We start from the raw sequence: 21,106 nt of genomic DNA on the forward strand, positions 1-21,106 counted from the left end.
GCATAGCTCAAATGCACATTTGCTTTCCATCCCTCTTGGCAAACCTCCACACTTTGATGGGGAGGACTCGGATTTTGGAGTCACAAAATGCGTAGTCACCTGTTCTCTCTCCATCCAAGTATATGGGAGATTGTTGAGAATGGAATGAAATTTGATAGCTCAGATAGTCCTATATTTATTAATGAACAGATTCATAAAAATGCACAAGCTACTATTGTGTTGTTAGCCTCTTTGTGCAGGGACAAGTACCATAAGGTGAGCGGCTTGGACAATGCCAAGCAGATCTAGGACACCCTCAAGATCTCTGATGAGGGGAACGATGTCACCTTGCTCACCAAGATGGAGTTGGTAGAGGGCGAGCTCGGGAGATTTGCAATGATAAGGGGCGAGGAGCCAACCCAAACATACAACCGGCTCAAGACCCTCATCAACAAAATAAGGAGCTACAGAAGCACGCGATGGACGGACCACGACGTCGTTCGCCTCATGCTAAGGTCCTTTACTGTACTTGATCCACATCTGGTGAACAATATTCGTGAAAATCCTAGGTACACCAAGATGTCGCCCGAAGAAGTTCTTGGGAAGTTCGTGAGCGGGCGAATGATGATCAAGGAGGCGAGATACGTGGATGACGCATTGAATGGTCCAATCAATGAGCCTCAACCGTTTGCTCTTAAAGCAACAAGAAGCAAGGAGGCGCTACCTAGCAAGGTGACACAAGTTGAGGCGGTAGGGCTAAATGGTGAAGAGATGGCTCTCATCATCAAGCGCTTCAAGACGGCGCTAAAGGGTCACAAGGGGCAGCCAAACAAGACCAAGACAAAGGAGAAGCGCTCATGCTTCAAGTGTGGTATGATTGGTCATTTTATCGCTAACTGCCCCGATAATGATAGTGACCAGGAACAGGGGAACAAGAGGGAGAAGAAGAAGGCATACAAAAAAGCTAAGGGCGAGGCACACCTTGGCAAGGAGTGGGACTCAGATTGTTCGTCATCCGACTCTGACAATGAAGGACTCGCCACCACCGCCTTCAACAAGTCATCCCTCTTCCCCAACGAGCGTCACACATGCCTCATGGTGAAGGAGAAGAAGGTATGTACTCGAAACAATGCCACTTATGATTCTTCTCGTGATGATGAGTCCAGTGATGAAGAAATAGATTACTCTAGTTTGTTCAAGGGATTAGATAGAACTAAAATAGATAAGATTAATGAATTGATTGATGCCCTAAATGAAAAGGATAGACTTTTAGAGAAACAAGAGGACCTTTTATATGAAGAGCATGACAAATTTGTAGAGGCACAAAAATCTCATGCTTTAGAAGTTAAAAGAAATGAAATGCTTTCTTGTGAACTATCTTCTTGCCATGAGACAATTTCTAACTTAAGGAGCATAAATGATGATTTGAATGCTAAGCTAGAAATAGCTAGTAAATCTAACTCTTGTGTAGAACATGTTATGATTTGCAATAGGTGTAAAAATTTTGACATTGGTGCCTGTAGTGAACACCTAGTTTCAATTTCCAAATTGAATGATGAATTGGCTAGTCTTAATGACCAACTTAAGACTAGCAAGAATGAATTTGACAAGCTAAAATTTGCAAGGGATGCCTACACGATTGGTAGACACCCCTCAATTAAGGATGGACTTGGCTTCAAGAGGGAAGCCAAGGACTTAACAAGACATAAGGCTCCCATCTCCGCCAAGGAGAAAGGGAATACCCCTATGGCTAGTAGTGCTAAAAAGAACCATGGTTTTATGTACTATGATAGAAGACAGTCTTATAGGAGTTGTAATGCGTATGATGCTTTTGACTCTCATGCCATGTTTGCTTCTAGTTCTTCCTATATGCATGGTAGAGATATGTCTAGGAGATATGTTGTTCATATGCCTAGGAGAAATGTTGTTAATATTCCTAGGAAAATTAATGAACCTTCTACAATATATCATGCTTGCAATGCTTCATTTGCCATTTGTAGAAAGAATAAGAAGGTGATTGTTAGGAAGTTAGGGGCAAGATGCAAGGGAGATAAAGCTTGCATTTGGGTCCCTAAGACAATTGTGACTAACCTTGTAGGACCCAACAAGAGTTGGGTACCTAAGACCCAAGCCTAAATTTGCCTTGCAGGTTTATGCATCCGGGGGTTCAAGCTGGATTATCGACATCGGATGCACAAACCATATGACGGGGGAGAAGAAGATGTTCACCGCCTACGTCGAAAACAAGGATTCCCAAGATTCAATAATATTCGGTGATGGGAATCAAGGCAAGGTAAAAGGGTTAGGTAAAATTGCTATTTCATCCGAGCACTCTATATCTAATGTGTTTTTAGTTGAGTCTCTTGGATATAATTTGTTATCTGTTAGTCAATTGTGCAAAATGGGATATAATTGTCTATTCACAAATGTAGATGTGTTTGTCTTTAGAAGAAGTGATGGTTCATTAGCTTTTAAGGGTGTATTAGACGGCAAACTTTATTTAGTTGATTTTGCAAAAGAGGAGGCCGGTCTAGATGCATGCTTAATTGCTAAGACTAGCATGGGCTGGTTGTGGCATCGCCGCTTAGCACATGTGGGGATGAAGAACCTTCACAAGCTTCTAAAGGGAGAACACGTGATAGGTCTAACCAATGTTACTTTCGAAAAAGATAGACCTTGTGCATCTTGTCAAGCAGGTAAACAAGTGGGAGGAGCGCATCACAACAAGAATGTGATGACTACATCAAGACCTCTGGAGCTGCTACATATGGACCTCTTCGGACCCGTCGCCTATCTAAGCATAGGAGGAAGTAAGTATGGACTAGTTATTGTTGATGATTTTCCCGCTTCACTTGGATATTCTTTTCGCAGGATAAATCTGAAACCCAAGGGACCCTCAAGCGCTTCCTAAGGAGAGCTCAAAACGAGTTTGAGCTCAAGGTGAAGAAGATAAGGAGCGACAATGGGTCCGAGTTCAAGAATCTTCAAGTGGAGGAGTACCTTGAGGAGGAAGGGATCAAGCACGAGTTCTCCGCTCCCTACACACCACAGCAAAATGGTGTGGTAGAGAGGAAGAACATGACGCTTATAGAAATGGCGAGGACGATGCTTGGAGAGTTCAAGACCCCCGAGCGCTTTTGGTCGGAAGCCGTGAACACAGCTTGCCACGCCATCAACAGGGTCTACCTTCATCGCCTCCTCAAGAAGACGTCGTATGAGCTACTAACCGGTAACAAACCAAATGTTTCGTATTTTCGAGTTTTTGGGAGTAAATGCTACATTCTAGTGAAGAAGGGTAGGAATTCCAAATTTGCTCCCAAAGCCGTAGAAGGGTTTTTGTTAGGTTATGACTCAAATACAAAGGCGTATAGAGTCTTCAACAAAACATCGGGTTTGGTTGAAGTCTCCAGCGATGTTGTATTTGATGAGACTAATGGCTCTCCAAGAGAGCAAGTTGTTGATTTTGATGATGTAGATGAAGAAGAAGTTCCAACAGCCGCAATACGCACCATGACGATTGGAGATGTGCGGCCACAGGAACAAGATGAACAAGATCAACCTTCCTCAACATTTGTGCATCCCCCAACTCAAGATGATGAACAAGAGGCGTGTGATCAAGGGGGAGCACAAGATGATCATGTAATGGAGGAAGAAGCGCAACCGGCACCTCCAACCCAAGTTCGAGCAATGATTCAAAGGGATCATCCCGTCGACCAGATTTTGGGTGATATTAGCAAGGGAGTAACTACTCGATCTCGATTAGTTAATTTTTGTGAGCATTACTCTTTTGTCTCCTCTATTGAGCCTTTCAGGGTAGAGGAGGCCTTGCTAGATCCGGACTGGGTGTTGGCCATGCAAGAGGAGCTCAATAACTTCAAGAGAAATGAAGTTTGGACATTGGTGCCTCGTCCCAAGCAAAATGTTGTGGGAACCAAGTGGGTATTTCGCAACAAACAAGATGAGCACGGGGTGGTGACAAGGAACAAGGCTAGACTTGTGGCAAAAGGTTATGCCCAAGTCGCAGGTTTGGACTTTGAGGAGACTTTTGCTCCTGTGGCTAGACTAGAGTCCATTCACATTTTGCTAGCATATGTCGCTGTCACACCCGGTTTTAGAAGGCAAACCGAATGCGAACCATGTACGTGCCAGGATCAGTTATTCACGTACACAGCAGTTACATAATATGGACATCATCACACAGTGCTCAAAATAGTATTGATAAGGGAAATAGTCGATTACATTATACGTCTGAGACGTCCATATAGTTCTTACAATAAATCAAAGTGCGGAAAAGAAACGTAGATAACCGCGGCCTTCACAGGCAGCCGACTGGGGGTTGCCGCTAACCCACACCTAGAACTCGTCGTAATCTTGGAACTCCTGGAAGTCTCCTTCCACAGCTTCATCTTCGCCTGAGCAGTGGTTGCAATGCTGACAACCTGGGGATGGGGGGGGGGGGGTTTGGTGTGTAGAGCAAGGGTGAGTACACATCAACATACTCAGCAAGCATCCTGTTTGGCTGTAGTGGACTAGCTGTATGTGGGGATAAGTCAAGCAGTTGCTTTTAGTTGGTCAGATTATTACTTACTAGTAGAAAGCCAAGTTTTAGCATTAACCCAAGTTATTAACCCAAACGTACTCCTTTCCAAACGGAAAGAGTACCACTTACCAGCACCATAGTCATAACCAAAACCATCAATCTCATAACCACCTGTACCAAAGTATCTCTGATCAAGTACCACTAATCACTGGAGCTCCCTTGGCCGCTCATAACCGTGAGCACGGCTGATATATCAGTTTTTCAAACACTCTGCAGAGGTTGTGCACTTTACCCACAAGCCGTGATTCCCATTCTGCCCGGAGATCATGACTCTCCATTGATCACTACCAAGGTGACCCAGCAGGGCATCACTACCTCTACAACACATAGGGCCTTTTATGACAAATGCTAAATGACAATAGTAGAATTTGTCACTAGATGACTATGTTTATGACGATTTGTAGGAAGCAAAGCAATTTAGTAACGAAAAATTGAGCCTCGTCATAAAAAATGTCATAACTATTTGTAGCATCATGTTTATGACAATATGTTATGACAATATGGGTGCGTCATATGAGGGAATCGTCATAAATTGCTAACACCATACGTGATGACATTGCATGACGATACATGTTTGTCATAAATATTTGATTTAGTTTTTTAAAGAAATGCTATATATTCCATGTTGGGACTATTTCTTTTTTTGGTAGTAAAATTATTTCTTTGTAGTATAAAATTGGGTTGAAAAAATTCAAATAAAAACCGTGCCTAATTAGGTGTTGTGGCTGCGTTATTTTTCTTAAAATACAAAAACAATGAGGAGTAACCAAGAGTCGAACCTGCGATGTAGAGAACCACAGACACAACTTCCACCACTAGGCTATTAATTTACTATTGATAATAGATGGAATATTTCGCTATATGTTGTGTCTATTGCCGCATCTTTTAACGGCAGACGCGGGCAACATATCTGTCGTCCGCAGTTTTCACAAGTTCAGGTTGCTGCCGCCGCCTTTTCCTAGTGACGAGTTGAGCAGGAGGCGCTGCGATCCCCATCTGCCATTGTTGTATCCGCTGCCATCCAAGACAGCTCCGTGCCTCCGTGCGTCTGTCAGTTTGTGCCCATCCACTTCTTGGCCGGTGCGGTGACGCCTCGCCCCATCCATTGTCGGTCGCCAGCGAAGGCGAGCGGGGCACCCTCCCTGGTAGCCCGGCCCGCCGGCCGTCGCTCCCTGCCTAGCTGCCTCCCTTCCAGGCTCTGACAGGCTCTAGCCTCCAGCTCCACCGTGGCATGCCAGCAGAAGATTTGAAGAAGCCAAGAAAGTAAACATACAAGGTAAGATGTACAGTCTAACTCTAAGTGTGTAGATTTGCAATTTTTATAACTGATAACTAGATTAGATAAGTGTAGATTAACACTAAACTGAATTAGATAACTGATAACTGCATGTTTGCACTAAAGGGATAAGCTAAACTGTAGTACTGTCTAACTTCAAGTGTAGATTAGCTAAGCACTAAATTTGAATTCTATGCGACAATATTTGTTTACGGTGTTGGTTGATTTTGTCGTTGATTTGTCATGCGGTTTTTTGGTCCCCCTTGAATTCTTGTCCCGCGTCCGCCACTGGTGTTGCTGATTGTCGACTATTCAATTCAAGAGAATATAGATTATTTACCAAAAGTGAAATAATGTTAATATATGTTGTTTTATTTCAAAATTTGGCAGATGAACAGATCTTGGATCAATAGTAGGCTTTTCAGTAATCAACATTTAGAAGGGGTGAACGATTTTATGAAGTATGTTTCAGATAAATTTGTTGACAACGAGGAGATATTATGTCCATGTCGAAAGTGTTTGAATAGACTTCCCCAAAATAAATCAGAAGTAGAGGATCACCTGCATATTCATGGGATGGCAAGCACATACACTACATGGATACATCATGGGGAGACACTATCGAATGCCAGAATTAATGAAAATTGTGATCATGTGGATGAACAAGTTGGTTTACATGAGGATGTCCTTATGGATGATGGTGAACAAGATGACCCTAATGATACATTACCTAACATGGTACAGGAGTTGTTTGCATCCGAAGGACCAAGTGGTGGGAAATCTTTGTTTGCAGTTGTATTAGAAGAGATGAAGCAACAACTTTACCCAGGTGCATCGTATACAAGATTTTCTTTTATGGTGAAGTTACTTCATATCAAATCATTTTATAGAATCAGCAATGTTGCATTCAATGCAATTTTGAAGTTGTTGTCATTGGCTTTCCCGCAATGCAGTCTTCCATCCTCTTATAACGAAGCAAAGAAACTTATTCGTGCATTAGGACTTGGATATGTGCCAATCCATGTGTGCCCAAATAATTGTGTTTTGTTTCGGAAGGATTATGCAAAACTTGATGAATGCCTAGTGTGTGGTGCATCTAGATGGAGAGTTGGTGAAGGTACAAACAAGAGTCCTCAAAAGGTTTTACGGTATTTTCCTTTGATTCCTAGGCTAAAGAGGATGTTTGCCTCAAAAAAAGTATCAGAAGAGGCACGATGGCACAAGTTGAAGAGAAAAGCAGTGGAAAATGAGCTTAGCCATCCAAGTGACGGTGAGGCATGGAAAGACTTTGACAAACAATATGATTGGTTTGCAGAAGATCCTAGGAATATCAGGCTTGGCCTTGCAACAGATGGTTTCAATCCATTTGGTAAAATGAGCTCCTCTTATAGCATGTGGCCTATATTTGTCATCCCTTACAATTTCCTCCGTGGGTATGTGTGGATCAGTCAAACTTCATGATGTGCCTACTCATCCCTGGCAAAGAATGCCCAGGAAAGGATTTTGATGTTTTTCTAGAGCCTCTAATTGATGAGCTACAAAATCTTTGGTCGGGTGTCCCAACTCTTGATGCATTGACTGGAAAACAGTTTGATCTACATGCTGCAGTAATATGGTGCATCCATGATTATCCCGCTTTGAGCACATTGTCAGGTAGAGTCACAAGAGGCTATTATGCTTGTGTGCATTGTGACAAAAATCCCTGTTCTAGAAGAATTAGGAATAAAATTTGCTATATTGGCCATCGACGGTTCCTACCAATGGACCATCCATGGAGGAAACATAAAATATTTGATGGCACACATGAGAAACGTGACAAACCAGAGGCATTTAGTATGGATGAGCTAATGCAGCAATTGGAGAATGTTAAGGATGTTAGACCAGGCAAGCATCCTCAAAATAAGAAGAGGAAGAGAGCTGCAAATGATGGCCAATGCTGGAAGAAAAGGTCTTGTTTGTGGGATTTGCCATATTGGCCAAGTTTGAAGCTGCGACATAACCTTGATGTCATGCACATCGAAAAAAATATTTGTGAGTATATTCTTGGTACATTACTTGGTATTCCTGGTAAGTCAAAAGATAGTATCAATGCTAGGCTTGATTTGGAAGACATGAGCATAAGAAAATCCTTGCACTTGAAGCGTGATGGCGATTCATACTCCATTCCTCATGCTCCTTATATGATGGATAAAAACCAAAAGAAAACATTCTATGAGTTTTTGAAAAATGTTAAGTTTCCAGATGGATATGCTTCAAACCTAACATCGTGTATTACTGCCGATGGATGCAACTTGGTTGGCTTAAAGACTCATGATTGTCATATCATACTTCAAAGGATTTTACCTATTGCACTCAGAGGAATCATGGATAATGACATATATATTGCAATTGCCGAACTAGGTCACTTCTTTCAACAGTTGTGTGCTAGGACCCTAAAATTAGATGCATTGCACAAAATGAAAGATGATATCCCAATTGTTCTATGCAAGCTTGAGAAAATATTTCCTCCATCATTTTTTGATGTGATGCTACACTTGACAATCCATTTACCCGATGAAGCAATCCTTAGAGGTCCAGTGCAATATGGCTGGATGTACCCAGTAGAAAGACGTTTATATACTTTGAAACATTCTGTGAGGAACATGGCTCATCCTGAAGGTTCAATTGCAGAATCATATGTTGCTACTGAATGCTTAACCGCGTGTTCGAGGTATTTTGATGATCTTGATACACGACACAACAGGGAGGGAAGAAACAGAGAGCGTGTTGATTTGACCAAGGGCGAGTTGTCTGTTTTTCAACATGGTGTTCATTTACTTGGAGCCCCTAAGATTACATATGTAGAAAAAGTATTTGAAAAGATGGTTTGGTACGTGCTAAACAATTGTCCGGAGGTTGAGCCATATATAGTGTATGTACTCCCATGTACATGTTTTTGTTCTAAACCGATAAACTATGGGTTCCAATTTTTTATCTGGACATGTTATGCAGGCTGTACAGAAAAGAGTTGGAGAAGGAACGAACTCCTGATGTTGAGAAAACCATCGAGAAGGAATTTCCTTCATGGTTCAAGGACCATGTAAGATATTCTTGCATTTCTTTCTTTAAATTTTCAGTGGTTGAAGATGTTTTAACCATGGCTTAGCATTATATGTACAGGTTGCAACACTACAATATGTGAATGGGGAAGACATTAGCACTGATATTTATGCTTTGTCATGTGGACCAGATCTACGAGTAAAATTGTTTTCAGGATGCATTGTTAATGGCGTTCGATTCCACACCATCGACCGTGAGGAAAAAAGGAGGACACAAAATAGTGGAGTTATGGTTGATGGCACACATAATGGAGAAGATATTGAATTTTTTGGTTGCTTAAAAGAAATAATTCAATTGCAGTACAATGCAGACTGTAGCGGACACCGGTCTGTAGTTCTATTTCGATGTGATTGGTTTGATACCGAGAGTAAGAAGGCAAGAATGAAAGATGATGGTTTTTTCAAAAGCATAAACAGTTCAGTATTATGGTACAAAGATGATCCTTTTATTTTAGCCACACAGGCAACAAAGATTTTTTACTTGGAAGACACCAAATATTGTGGAAGCTGGCGAGTTGTTCAAAAATTTACGCACAGGCATTTGTGGAATGTTGATGAAATTTCAAGTGACGAAATTTCAAAGGGAGTGGCGTTGTCATACCAAGACGATGAGTGTGGTGACTTTGAAATTCAACGTGAAAATTTTAGTTTGGACGATGAGAGACCAGTTGTTGAAAATTCTTACACTGTTGCTGCCACCGTAGTTGAAGAGCTTCGTCGACAAAGGGAAGATGAAGAGGAAGAAAATTATTTTGAAGATGAAGTCGATGAAACTGCGATGCAATATGCGAGTGATAATGATGAACAAACATTCCATAATGTCGAAGATGATGATAGTGACTATGAGTAGCATACCCACTTTACCACTAGTGGCATTTCATCTTTGGGTGAAACAGAGGACCCAGGCAAATGGCCTTGTTGGTGCCACTACATCATTGTAATTTGCCGCCATCCTTGAGTACTTGACTGCCCAGGTTCTAGAGCGGGCATTTTATACTGTTTTTCATAATTTTGCAAATATTGTTGTGAATACATGGAATTTGCAGGCTTGCAGCAATCGTTTGACTCGTTCGTTGTATACATGGATCTATTCTACATGCTGTAGTTTTTTACCTTATGTAATGCGAGGAGTGGATGTTGACCTGTTATTGTCAACAAAAAGGTTCATCAGACTGAATTTTGAAACTTATTCAGTCTGAATGTTTCCCTGTTTGTGCTATGAGACTATGTAGAAGTATTCTGAAATTGATCTGGTACTGAAGAACCTGTTCTTATATTTGATTAACCTATTCTTGTATTTGAAGGACCTATTGACCTGTTTGTGCTATGAGACTATGTAGAAATATCCTGAAAATGATCTGGTATCTGAAGAACCTGTTCTTGTATCTGATCAACCTATTCTTGTATCTGAAGGACATATTGACCTATTTGTGCTATGAGACTATGTGGACTTATTCTTGTATCTAAATTTTGGTTCTGAAAATGGTAACAGGTTGTGATGAGAATGGTAGTAGGTTGTGGTGAAAAGGCCCATCAAACTGAATGTTATAGGTTCATCAGACTGAATTTTATAGGTTCTTCATCAGTTCAAAATTTTGCAGGTTCATCAGACTGAAATTTTGTTCTAAAAACATCAGTTCATCAGTCTGTTCGTAACTAGTCTGGTTGTGCTATGACACACCACAAAAACAGATATGTTTGTGCCCATTGCAGACACCACAAAAAACTAACTTAATAAGCTTCAAAATTCAGTCTGAATAATCTTATGAACCAAGAATATTCAGTTTTTGTTTGTGCCAATTTGTGCAGTTTCACTTTCTGAATATTTATTCGAGTTCCAGTTTGTGCAGTTTTAGTTTCCGAATATTCAATTTCAGTTTATTGCAAGGGGATTAAGCAAGGATATTCAGGCGGTAAAAGAGCCAAATCAATGTATTAGGCATGTAAAAGAGCCAAAACGTCTATAAGGAACCTAGTAAAGCGTACAAAGTAAGGGGATTAAGCAAGGATAATCAGCCGGTAAGAAGTACATGAGCTAAAATTGTTCTGGTAGTCAGAAAGGCATAAGCTGTACTGAACAACGTCAAATGTATTCAGGCATGTGTTTCTGGACATGTTAAAATAAAAATACTAACCAGAGCATATTCAGTGCCACACTAACTGTACTGAAATAAATGAGTTCCTCATAAAACAACCAATATCATCACATAGTAAAGCGTAGAGTAGTTATAAAAATCTTTATTATATAGCCATCGTCAATCACCATGTAAGTGCTAGAAAAACTAAAAGAAATTAGAAACAAGTGAAATATCATATCTCTGAAAAGAAATAAGTGAAAAATAGAAATACATATATCATATCCCTGGGCACGTGACTGAAGCCACGAAATGGTAATGCGGTCATGTCAGAATGTGATGAAAAAGAAAAAAATAGAAATAATTTAAAAAGGATCAGAGTAACATCCGACCGATACTTTCCCAAATGTGACTCTATGGATTCTCCACACATGGCTGTTACAGAGACCATATCCATTGAAAACAAAATCACTCCACGCAAAAAAAGAAACAGCAACGGCGTGGCCTCCCCGCAATTGACGCCCACCTCCTTCTATATCCTTCCTCCCATAGAAACTGCACGTCATTCTCATCCTCTGCGTAACCTGCTCCTGCTGCCGGTGGTGTGACAAGATAGATCGCCTGTGCACCCTAAGTCTATCCGTCAGAACCTCAAGATGCCCCCGGGGAAGAAGGGGCCGCGAGTCCCACGGTGTCACGCGGGTAAGTTCTTAAACCCTAGTCTGACGTTGATAAAGCTAGTTGAGGATCGCAGGTGCAGTTGTGCCCCTTGAAGAAACAAAATCAGTTCTTACCTGCGTACAATAATATCAGTCCAGTGTGTTCCTTTCTATTCATCAGTAACATTTTTTATCATTTATTTTTAGAAGATACAGAACCTACTCCTACAGACTATGAGAAACAGAGGGCAATTACAATCATGAAGAATAATCAAATGATGCAACGGTTAGGGATTCGTCAATTACAATCAATGATGGCTAGTATTCCAAGTGGAAGGATGAACGATAATGCTCCTCACGAATCTGGATCGTTGTATGATGGTGATGATATTGAGGACTCTGAGGATGAGATGGTCAGTAAGGTAATGATTCGTGTTTTCTCTTCCAATTATTTTGTCATATTTTTCTTCCGATTATTTTGTCATATTTTTTCTTCCGATTATTTTGTCATTAATTACCTTTGCTTTTCCAATCAAACATACAATATATTATGTTGTACCTATGCAGGAATCCCTAGTTGATAAGTCTGTAGCCAGCCACATCCCCAACAATGGTGCTGAAATCTCTTCGAAAAATACAAGAGCCTCTAAAAGGGTTGTTGCACCTGGAGTGCAAGAACAACCAATTAGAGTCACTAGGCGAAGGAGTGCTACCATAAACCAAGAGTCCAACCAAAATATAATGGCTGGTATACTGTCTGATTCTTGTGATGCCACAAACCAAGATTGCACCCAACGCATATCTACTGTTGTACAACCTAGTTCACCAATAGAGACCGAGAGCGAAGATCCCACTGGAGACCAAGGCGAGTGATTGTCTATACACTGTTTTCCTACAAATTTATTTTATACCAATACAACTACATCAAATTATGTTCCATTTCTCTAATAATAGGATTATGTATATCGAATTAAAATGTTTCAGATGTTGTAGCTTGTTCTTTCTCTATAGGCTTTAATATTGAGATCTTATCCTTGCATAATACTAAAAAATTCTTAACTGAGTTCACTGTACATATCATGAATGGGCAAAAATATCATGAATTGTTCAGTCTAGGTATGCAAAGAATTAGGATTGATTCTTGTAACTTTGGTGTCATACTAGTTATTAATTTTCTTCATACTCACCGCAATAAATAGAACTAGTACCAAGGCAAAGAAGTATGGGCAGGCAACTTGAGTCATTAAGCAGAGGATTAGGCATTAAGATTCCAATCCAGATTCGTGAAGGGAAAAGAAGACCAGAGGCACCTATCCAAGCTGCCAAATTTGCATCAGAGGGTGGGATCGTACTTAGACAACACATGCCAATATTTTCACATTGGAAGGAGTACAAGAAGAAAGAGAACGCGGGTAAAATAGAAAATTACATTGGAAAGATTGCTGTAAGTAGCTTTGTACTCCATTTTCCTCAAATTTTGTATACCGCTCTTTTCAAACATATATGCTGAAATCCCTACTAATTGACCAGGGACAATTCACCATGGATGCTGATAATACAGCAGTGAGAGCAGCATGTATTGATATGCTAAAGGGTGGTCATCGCCAGATGAGGTATAACCTAAAAAAGAAATACTTCAACGAGGTTCCTGCAAATCTAGTGAGGACTACATCGCCTGTTTCGTGCATGACTGATGACCAATGGAAACTTCTAGTAGAAATGTGGTCTACCTCAAAGCACAAGGTATTTGCATTCAACCTCCAGTTTTAACCATGTAAATAATGATGTACCTTTTTGAATTTATATTCGCTCTATTGTGCTGTCATACTCAATTATTCAATGTATAGGACACATGTATGAAGAACAAAATTAGTCGTGAACAAGTAAAGTTTCCACAAGGCACAGGCTCTCAATCCTACGTTGCAAAGGCATACTCATTGGTAAGAAAATTACCATGTCATACATAAACTTGTTTAGTATCTGCACACTTGATTGAAGTCAATAAGATAAAAATGATACTTACAATTAAAGATATTAGTTGTTTATTTTCTGAATGGGCACTTCCAGTACAGGCTACCCATTCAAATTTTTGAATGCTCCTGCTAACTGTTCATGTATAGGCTTGCAAATAAATAATGTGCTGTTATAAAAAATGCACTATGCTAATATCCATGTATAGCTACAGATTGGATGCTTTTGAATGCTTCTACTACATGATGTTTATTTATAAGGACTGCTCTTGATTAAATATATTTTAACTGCACATATTCTTGATTACTCCCATAGTGGCAATGCTTATAATACATCTAGTTTTACATCTCAAATATTGTGTACGCTTCTGCCAACAGATTCTCATGCACAAATGAAATTAAGTCTATGTATTTAATATCTCATACATCCTATGCTTTTTAATTAATTTGTTGTATAACTGACTGCTATAATCTTATACTATATGCTTCACCAAACTAAATGTCCAACTTGTGCTAATTGTTCCTTGCTAACAAAAATAAATTCATATCATGTCAGAAGCAAGAAAAATTTAAAGATACCGAACCTAGTGCAATTGATCTTTTCAAGGAGATGCATTGCAGCAAGAAGAAAGGGTTTAGTGAAACTGTCCAGAAAGCTATTGTAAGAACCTTTTGCCCTTTCACTTCTACCTCTCAATATGCAATGCACTAGGTTGATGTCTGTGTGCTATGTTGATATGGAATTGCAATATACTAAGTTGATCTCTGTATGCTAGGTTGACATGGAATCAATGGCAGCAACACCAGTTGAAGATGGACATCATTCAAAGTCTTCAACAGAAGTAGTCTCCCAAGTGCTGCCTAAATCAAGTTTATTCCTTCAGAATGTAGGCTTGGCCACCTCTAACAGAAGCTCTTCAGGAAATGTTTCAGCAAAGGTGCAGCAACTTGAGTCTCAATTGGAGACTGAGCGGCAAGAAAAAGACGGACTACGAGATGAAGTCCAAAGCTTGAAGGCTAAGACACAGGCATCTGACGAGACCATTGCTAAGCAATCTGATGAGATTGCAGATTTGAAGAAGTCCATAGCAGAAAACAATAGCCTCCTTCGCCAGATTTTAAGCATCAATCGTAGCCAAGTGTCTCCTTAAATATGTCTGCCAACTTGATGGTGTCAAGATACATCACATACCAGATGGAGGACTAAAGTTATATGAGCTTAAGTTACATGTTTATTAGGATTTATGTTATTGGAGTCCAAATTTGTTTTTTGTTTAAATACTTGTGCTCGATGAATTTTTGGACGAATGTTATACTTGGAAATTATATAATTTTGGTATTTCAATTGGTTTTGTTTGATGACATATTGTATGCATGATGAAACAATCGTGAGTGCAAATTGTGTGCATTTATAATATTTTGCTTTATGACGTATATATTGGTCACGAATTATCTACCACACCATTTGCCATGTCATCAACAATTATGATATAAATTCTTGCTATGTCGCCACATTTATGACAGAAAAATATGTCATGAAGCTCTGCCACGTCAACTGCCATGTCACATGCCACATCATTAAATTTATGACGAATCTATTCGTCATAGCTTTGTGCCACATCATCATCCACGTGGCAAGATGTGGTGGCACATTTTGTGACGTTTACAACCCTATTTGTGACATTTACGAGTGTCATAGATGTAGTGACGAATACATTTTTCGTCATTACAATCTATGACATTTGTTGACATATCGTCATAGTAGTTCCTTTACCACGCACCTTCTGTGACAATGGACTTTTTGTCACAACACCGTCACAACAAACTATCATATGACATAAAACCCCCTCTTTGTGACGTAATAATATGGTCATAGAAGGCCCCATGTGTTGTAGTGTACGTAGCCTTTACAAAGATTCCCCGGGACTGTAGCCACCCGTTAGGTTTCCTAAATGCACCGCACTCCTCCCCAAGGGGCGAACCCAAACTTGGCAGAGCGAGCCGCATACACCGAGCCCCATTGACGGCACGACGGCTAAGTGAACTACACCCCGGATCCTCTAATTATTCAGCTAAGGGCACCCCATTCTACCCTCATGGTTGCACTGTTTTCCCGGGCGGTCATCCATAGAACAGGTCCTTACGGAGAGGCACTCGAGAAACCGCTCGAGCCCCCTTGATGACCACAAGTACAACATCATAATAAGAGAAGGGAAAACAGCGTATCATAGATAATCTCATCATGTTCATTGATTAGAGTTTGAGCAATAGCATAAAGCTAAACAGTAATAATCCAACCCGAATAGGTGAACAAGGACATGGATAACAAAAGCTAGTCAATCCTTAGGCATAAATGTGTAAAGCGGGGGGTGAATTAAATAATGAATAGGACATAGATAGGTCAAGGGACACTTGCCTCCACCAAACGACTGCTGCTCAGGGGCTTCTCCTGCGGGTTCCTCGGGCTCTTCAACCGGATCGTTCTCTATACGAGCGCAAACATACACACATCCACACATTTAATACAAAAGAACAGTACACCATACAATAGAATGCAATAAGTAAGCAGACGTTCCACGCAGGCTCGCGAGTACGGTTAAGAGAGAAAGAGGAAAAGACAGTCGAGAAACGATAACGTTACATGATTATAAATTAATCACTCGCTTAATGGACAGAAATTTAATGTAGACACTATGTTTAGCGTAAAGTAAAGTCATGTTTCATGTCTAATTATTATAAGCAGGTGGAGATAAATAAAAAGATGGTCGCGCGGCGAAACGCGCGACAAAGCTCTCTAAAACAAATTAAGAAGTTAACGACTCGTCGCGCGACCGAGCACGCAACGAGACACTTCACCTTAGTTACGAGGAGACGTTAAACGTCGCGCGACGAAGCGCACGACGGCATACGTCGACTAAACTGAGTCCAAAGTGGAACGTCGCGTGAATACACACGCGGCGTTACACCTTAAACAACCTGAAACAAAAATGGATCGTCGCGCGACGAAGCGCACGACGCAACACAAGATAGAATCTGAATTTAGACAAATCCGTCGCGCGGCGAAGCGCGCGACGCAACACGCTAATTAACGAATAATCACCGCGAGCGCGGGCGAGCGGGGACACGGTCGGGCGAGGCCGGGACGGGGGAACGGGCGGGCGAGCTGGGGCCGGGGCGGTTGAACCGGCCGGGGCCGAGCGGGCGGGCCGAGGGCGGGCGCCGAGCGCTGCCGCGGGGAGGGGCCGAGCGGGCGGGCCGAGCGCCACCGCGGGCGAGCGGGCAGGGGGCCGAGCCGCCGTGCCGAGGGGCCGAGCGGGGGCCGGGCGGGCGAGCCGGGGCGCCGCCGCGGGGAGAGGCGGGGGCGGGATCGCCGCGGGGAGAGGCGGGGGCGGGATCGCCGCGCCGGGCAGGGGAGAGGCCGAGCGGGCGGGGCCGCCGCGGGGAGGCCGAGCGGGCGGGAGCCGCCGCGTCGGGGAGGCCGAGCGGGCGGGACGCCGGGGAGGGAGGGGGAAGGGGCCGAGCGCCGCCGCGGGAGGGAGCGGGGCGGGCGGGCGAGCGCCGCCAGGGAGGGCAGCCGGGCGGGGCCGAGCGCCGCCACGGGCGAGCGCCGCCGGGGCCGGGGTCGGGGTCGCGCGCGGGCAGGGGGAGAGGGAGGGCGCGCGTGGGGAAGAAGAGGAGGGAGAGGGAGAGAGAGAGAGAAGGGGAGGGGAGCTCACCTCGGGGTCCAAAATCCGGTGATCGCCGTCTCCAAATCCTAGGGCACCACGGGGAGAGAGAGGTGGAAGAGGGAGAGGAGAGGTTGTTGCGCGGGAGATCCAAATGAGAGAGAGAGAGGGGAGGGGGGGCGCATGGGGGGGTTTAGGCGCCAGGGGCGCGCAGGCCGGGGCGGGCCGGGCCGGCTGGGCTGGGCTAGGTTGGGCCGGGCCACTTCGCGGATCGAAAGCCCACGACGAGCGCGACCACTAAACGGAATTAAATCGCGAACCGAAATCCGGAACGGAACGAGACGAACATTCAACATCAGACAAAGAAATGTGTTTCGGCATGATGCAACACCTATGAGACTTAGGTTTTGGTTTATACATGACACGGACACCTGCCGCTATACTGGTTTGAAATTGGGAAGAAAGAGCAAACGGGGAAAGAGAAAAGAGAGTAACGCCCGAATTTGGTGAGAGAAAAGAAGAAAAAATTCTACCCCCCAAATTCAGGGCGTTACAAACCTATCCCCCTTAAAAGAATCTCGCCCTCGAGATTCAGGGTTGGCTAGCAAAGAGCTCAGGGTATTTAGCCATCAGATCATCTTCACGCTCCCAGGTTGCTTCTTCCTCAGAGTGATGATCCCATCTGACTTTGCACATTCTGATGGTCTTCCTTCGGGTGACTCGGTCTGCAACCTCAAGGATTTGCACTGGCTTCTCAACGTAGGTCAAGTCCTCCTGGACTTCAAGACCTTCCACTGGCAACTGCTCTTCTGGCACACGCAAGCACTTCCTCAACTGAGACACATGAAAGACATCATGCACAACAGACAAATTCTCGGGCAAACTGAGCTGATAGGCCACTTCTCCACGTCTTGCAAGAATCTGATACGGACCAATGTAGCGGGGTGCTAGCTTGCCTTTCACTCCGAACCTTTTGACTCCTCTGATCGGTGACACTTTCAGATAGACAAAATCTCCGACTTCAAAACTCAGCTCTCTTCTTCTTGTGTCTGCATAGCTTCGCTGCCTCGATTGCGCTATCTTCAGATTCTCTCGGACCATCTTGATGTTCTCTTCGGCTTCAAGCAAAATGTCTGGCCCAAACACTTGCTTTCTCCAGGCTGATCCCATTGCAACAGAGTTCTACAACTCCTTCCATAGAGCGCCTGAAATGGTGACATCTTCAAACTGGCCTGGTAACTGTTGTTATAGGAAAACTCTGCATAAGGCAATCTCTTATCCCATCCGGACTGATCTTGCAACGCACAGGCTCTCAACATGTCTTCAAGAATTTGATTGGTCCTTTCGGTCTGGCCATCTGTCTGCGGATGATAAGCTGAACTGAAATTCAGATGCGTGCCCAAAGCTTCATGCAACTGCTGCCAGAAATGAGAGGTGAACTGCGTTCCTCTGTCTGACACTATCTTCTTTGGCACACCATGAAGACAAACGATCCGAGACATATACAATTCTGCCAATACGGCACTGCTATAGTTGGTCTTGACAGGTATGAAGTGGGCTGACTTGGTCAAGCGGTCCACTACTACCCAAATGGAATCGTAGCCGGCTCGAGTGCGAGGCAATCCGACTATGAAATCCATACCAATTTCATCCCATTTCCACTGAGGGATCTGCAACGGTTGCAACAATCCGGCAGGTCTCTGGTGTTCTGCCTTAATTCTTCGGCAACTATCGCACATAGCCACATGCTCTGCGATTTCCCTTTTCATTCCGTACCACCAGAATTTCTTCTTCAGATCCTGATACATCTTCTCACTGCCAGGGTGAATCGAATAGGCTGTCTCATGAGCTTCCTTAAGAATCAACTCCCGAATGGACTGGCCATTGGGAACACACAAGCGGTCTTTGAACCATATCATGCCTTCTGCATCTTCTCGAAAATCTTTGCCTTTGCCTTCTAGAATCAGTCGCCGGATCTCACTGATTTTCTCATCATTCTTCTGCGCTTCTTTGATTTCGCGCTCTAAGGTAGGTTCCAACTCGACTGTGACTCCTCGCGAATTATTCAGAAATCCGAGACTCAACCTGTCGAACTCTTTGGCCAACTCATAAGGCATCGGACGAGCGACCATCAGATTGACTTGACTCTTTCTGCTCAAAGCATCTGCCACTACGTTTGCTTTGCCTGGATGGTAATGAATTTCCAACTCATAGTCTTTGATCAATTCTAACCATCTTCGTTGCCTCATGTTCAACTCTGACTGAGTGAATATGTACTTCAGACTCTTGTGGTCTGTGTAAACATCGCATTTCTGTCCATACAAATAGTGCCTCCATGTCTTCAGTGCGTGAACCACTGCTGCCAACTCTAGATCGTGGATTGGGTAATTTTTCTCATGAACCTTCAACTGTCGGGACGAGTAAGCCACAACTCTTCCCTCTTGCATCAACACACAACCCAAACCCGTGTAACAAGCATCGCAATACACCGAGAAGGGCTTGTGCACATCAGGCAAGACTAGGACAGGCGCTGTAGTCAACTTCTCTTTCAGCGCTTCAAAGGCCTCTTGGCATTTCTGGGTCCACTTGAACTCAACTTTGTTGCCTAGCAACGCTGTCATTGGTTTCGCAATCTTCGAAAACCCTTCAATGAATCGCCGATAATATCCGGCCATTCCAATGAAACTCTTGATTCCTCTAGCATCTGTTGGCGCTTTCCAGTTCAAAATGTCTGCCACTTTCTTCGGATCCACAGCCAATCCTTCCTTGTTGATTATGTGACCCAAGAACAGGACTTCACTGATCCAGAACTCACACTTGCTCAACTTCGCATACAACTGGTGCTCTCGCAATCTCTGCAATACCATCCTCAAATGATCTGCGTGCTCTTCTTCGCTTTGAGAATAAACCAGAATGTCATCAATGAATACCACCACAAACTTATCGAGATAATCCATGAATACACTGTTCATCAAGTTCATGAAGAATGCTGGCGCATTGGTCAAACCAAAAGACATCACTGCGAACTCATACAACCCATACTTGGAAATGAAGGCCGTCTTCGGAATGTCCGAAGGTCGGATCCTGAGCTGATGATAGCCTGACCTCAGATCAATCTTGGAGAACACACTGGCTCCTCTCAACTGGTCGAACAGATCTTCTATTCTGGGCAAGGGATACTTGTTCTTGATCGTGACCTCATTCAAAGCTCGATAATCGATGCACATCCTCTTGGTGCCATCTTTCTTCTCCACAAATAGGACAGGGGCGGCCCAAGGCGAGGTGCTTGGCCGAATGTAACCTTTCTCTGACAGCTCATCAATTTGCTTCTTAAGTTCATCCAACTCTGGTCCAGATATTCTGTAAGCTCTCTTGAAGATAGGGGTGGTTCCAGGAAGAAGCTCTATGGCAAACTCAACTTTCCGCTCTGGTGGCATACCCGGTAAGTCCTTTGGAAACACATCCGGGAACTCAGACACAACCTTGATCCTCTCAATTGGGTCTGCTTCGCTGCTATCAACAGCTATCCGATAACAACTTCCTTTCTTTGGCTCAGGCGGGACTAACTCGGTCACCACTTCCTCTCCTAGTGGGGACACCAACTTGATGGTCCTTTTATCACAACTGATAACTGCCTGATACTTATCTAGCCAATTCATCCCTAGGATGACATCTATTCCCTGAGTACCCATTACTATAAGGTTGGCGGGAAACGCTATCCCCCTTATTTTCACACTTATATTCAAGCAAATGCTATCGGCTCGAATTCTACCACCGGCTGAGT

General features: G+C 43.1%; 2 protein-coding genes across 2 annotated transcripts; both read left to right on the forward strand.

The window, feature by feature from the left end:
• Positions 1-11,570: 11,570 nt before the first annotated feature.
• Positions 11,571-12,560, forward strand: LOC111589958 (uncharacterized). The gene is made up of 3 exons (XM_023300876.1): positions 11,571-11,730; positions 11,895-12,109; positions 12,255-12,560. Exons 1-3 carry the CDS (start codon positions 11,685-11,687, stop codon positions 12,558-12,560), a joined length of 567 nt encoding a protein of 188 aa, XP_023156644.1. The 5' UTR covers positions 11,571-11,684.
• Positions 12,561-12,766: 206 nt separating this feature from the next.
• LOC103635282 (uncharacterized) lies at positions 12,767-15,021 on the forward strand. The gene is made up of 6 exons (XM_023300877.1): positions 12,767-12,803; positions 12,887-13,131; positions 13,218-13,430; positions 13,535-13,627; positions 14,214-14,318; positions 14,434-15,021. Exons 1-6 carry the CDS (start codon positions 12,767-12,769, stop codon positions 14,806-14,808), a joined length of 1,068 nt encoding a protein of 355 aa, XP_023156645.1. The 3' UTR covers positions 14,809-15,021.
• The last annotated feature ends 6,085 nt before the right edge of the window (positions 15,022-21,106 follow it).

The sequence above is a fragment of the Zea mays genome, chromosome 8, assembly GCF_902167145.1.
Source record: "Zea mays cultivar B73 chromosome 8, Zm-B73-REFERENCE-NAM-5.0, whole genome shotgun sequence".
Lineage (NCBI taxonomy): Eukaryota > Viridiplantae > Streptophyta > Magnoliopsida > Poales > Poaceae > Zea > Zea mays.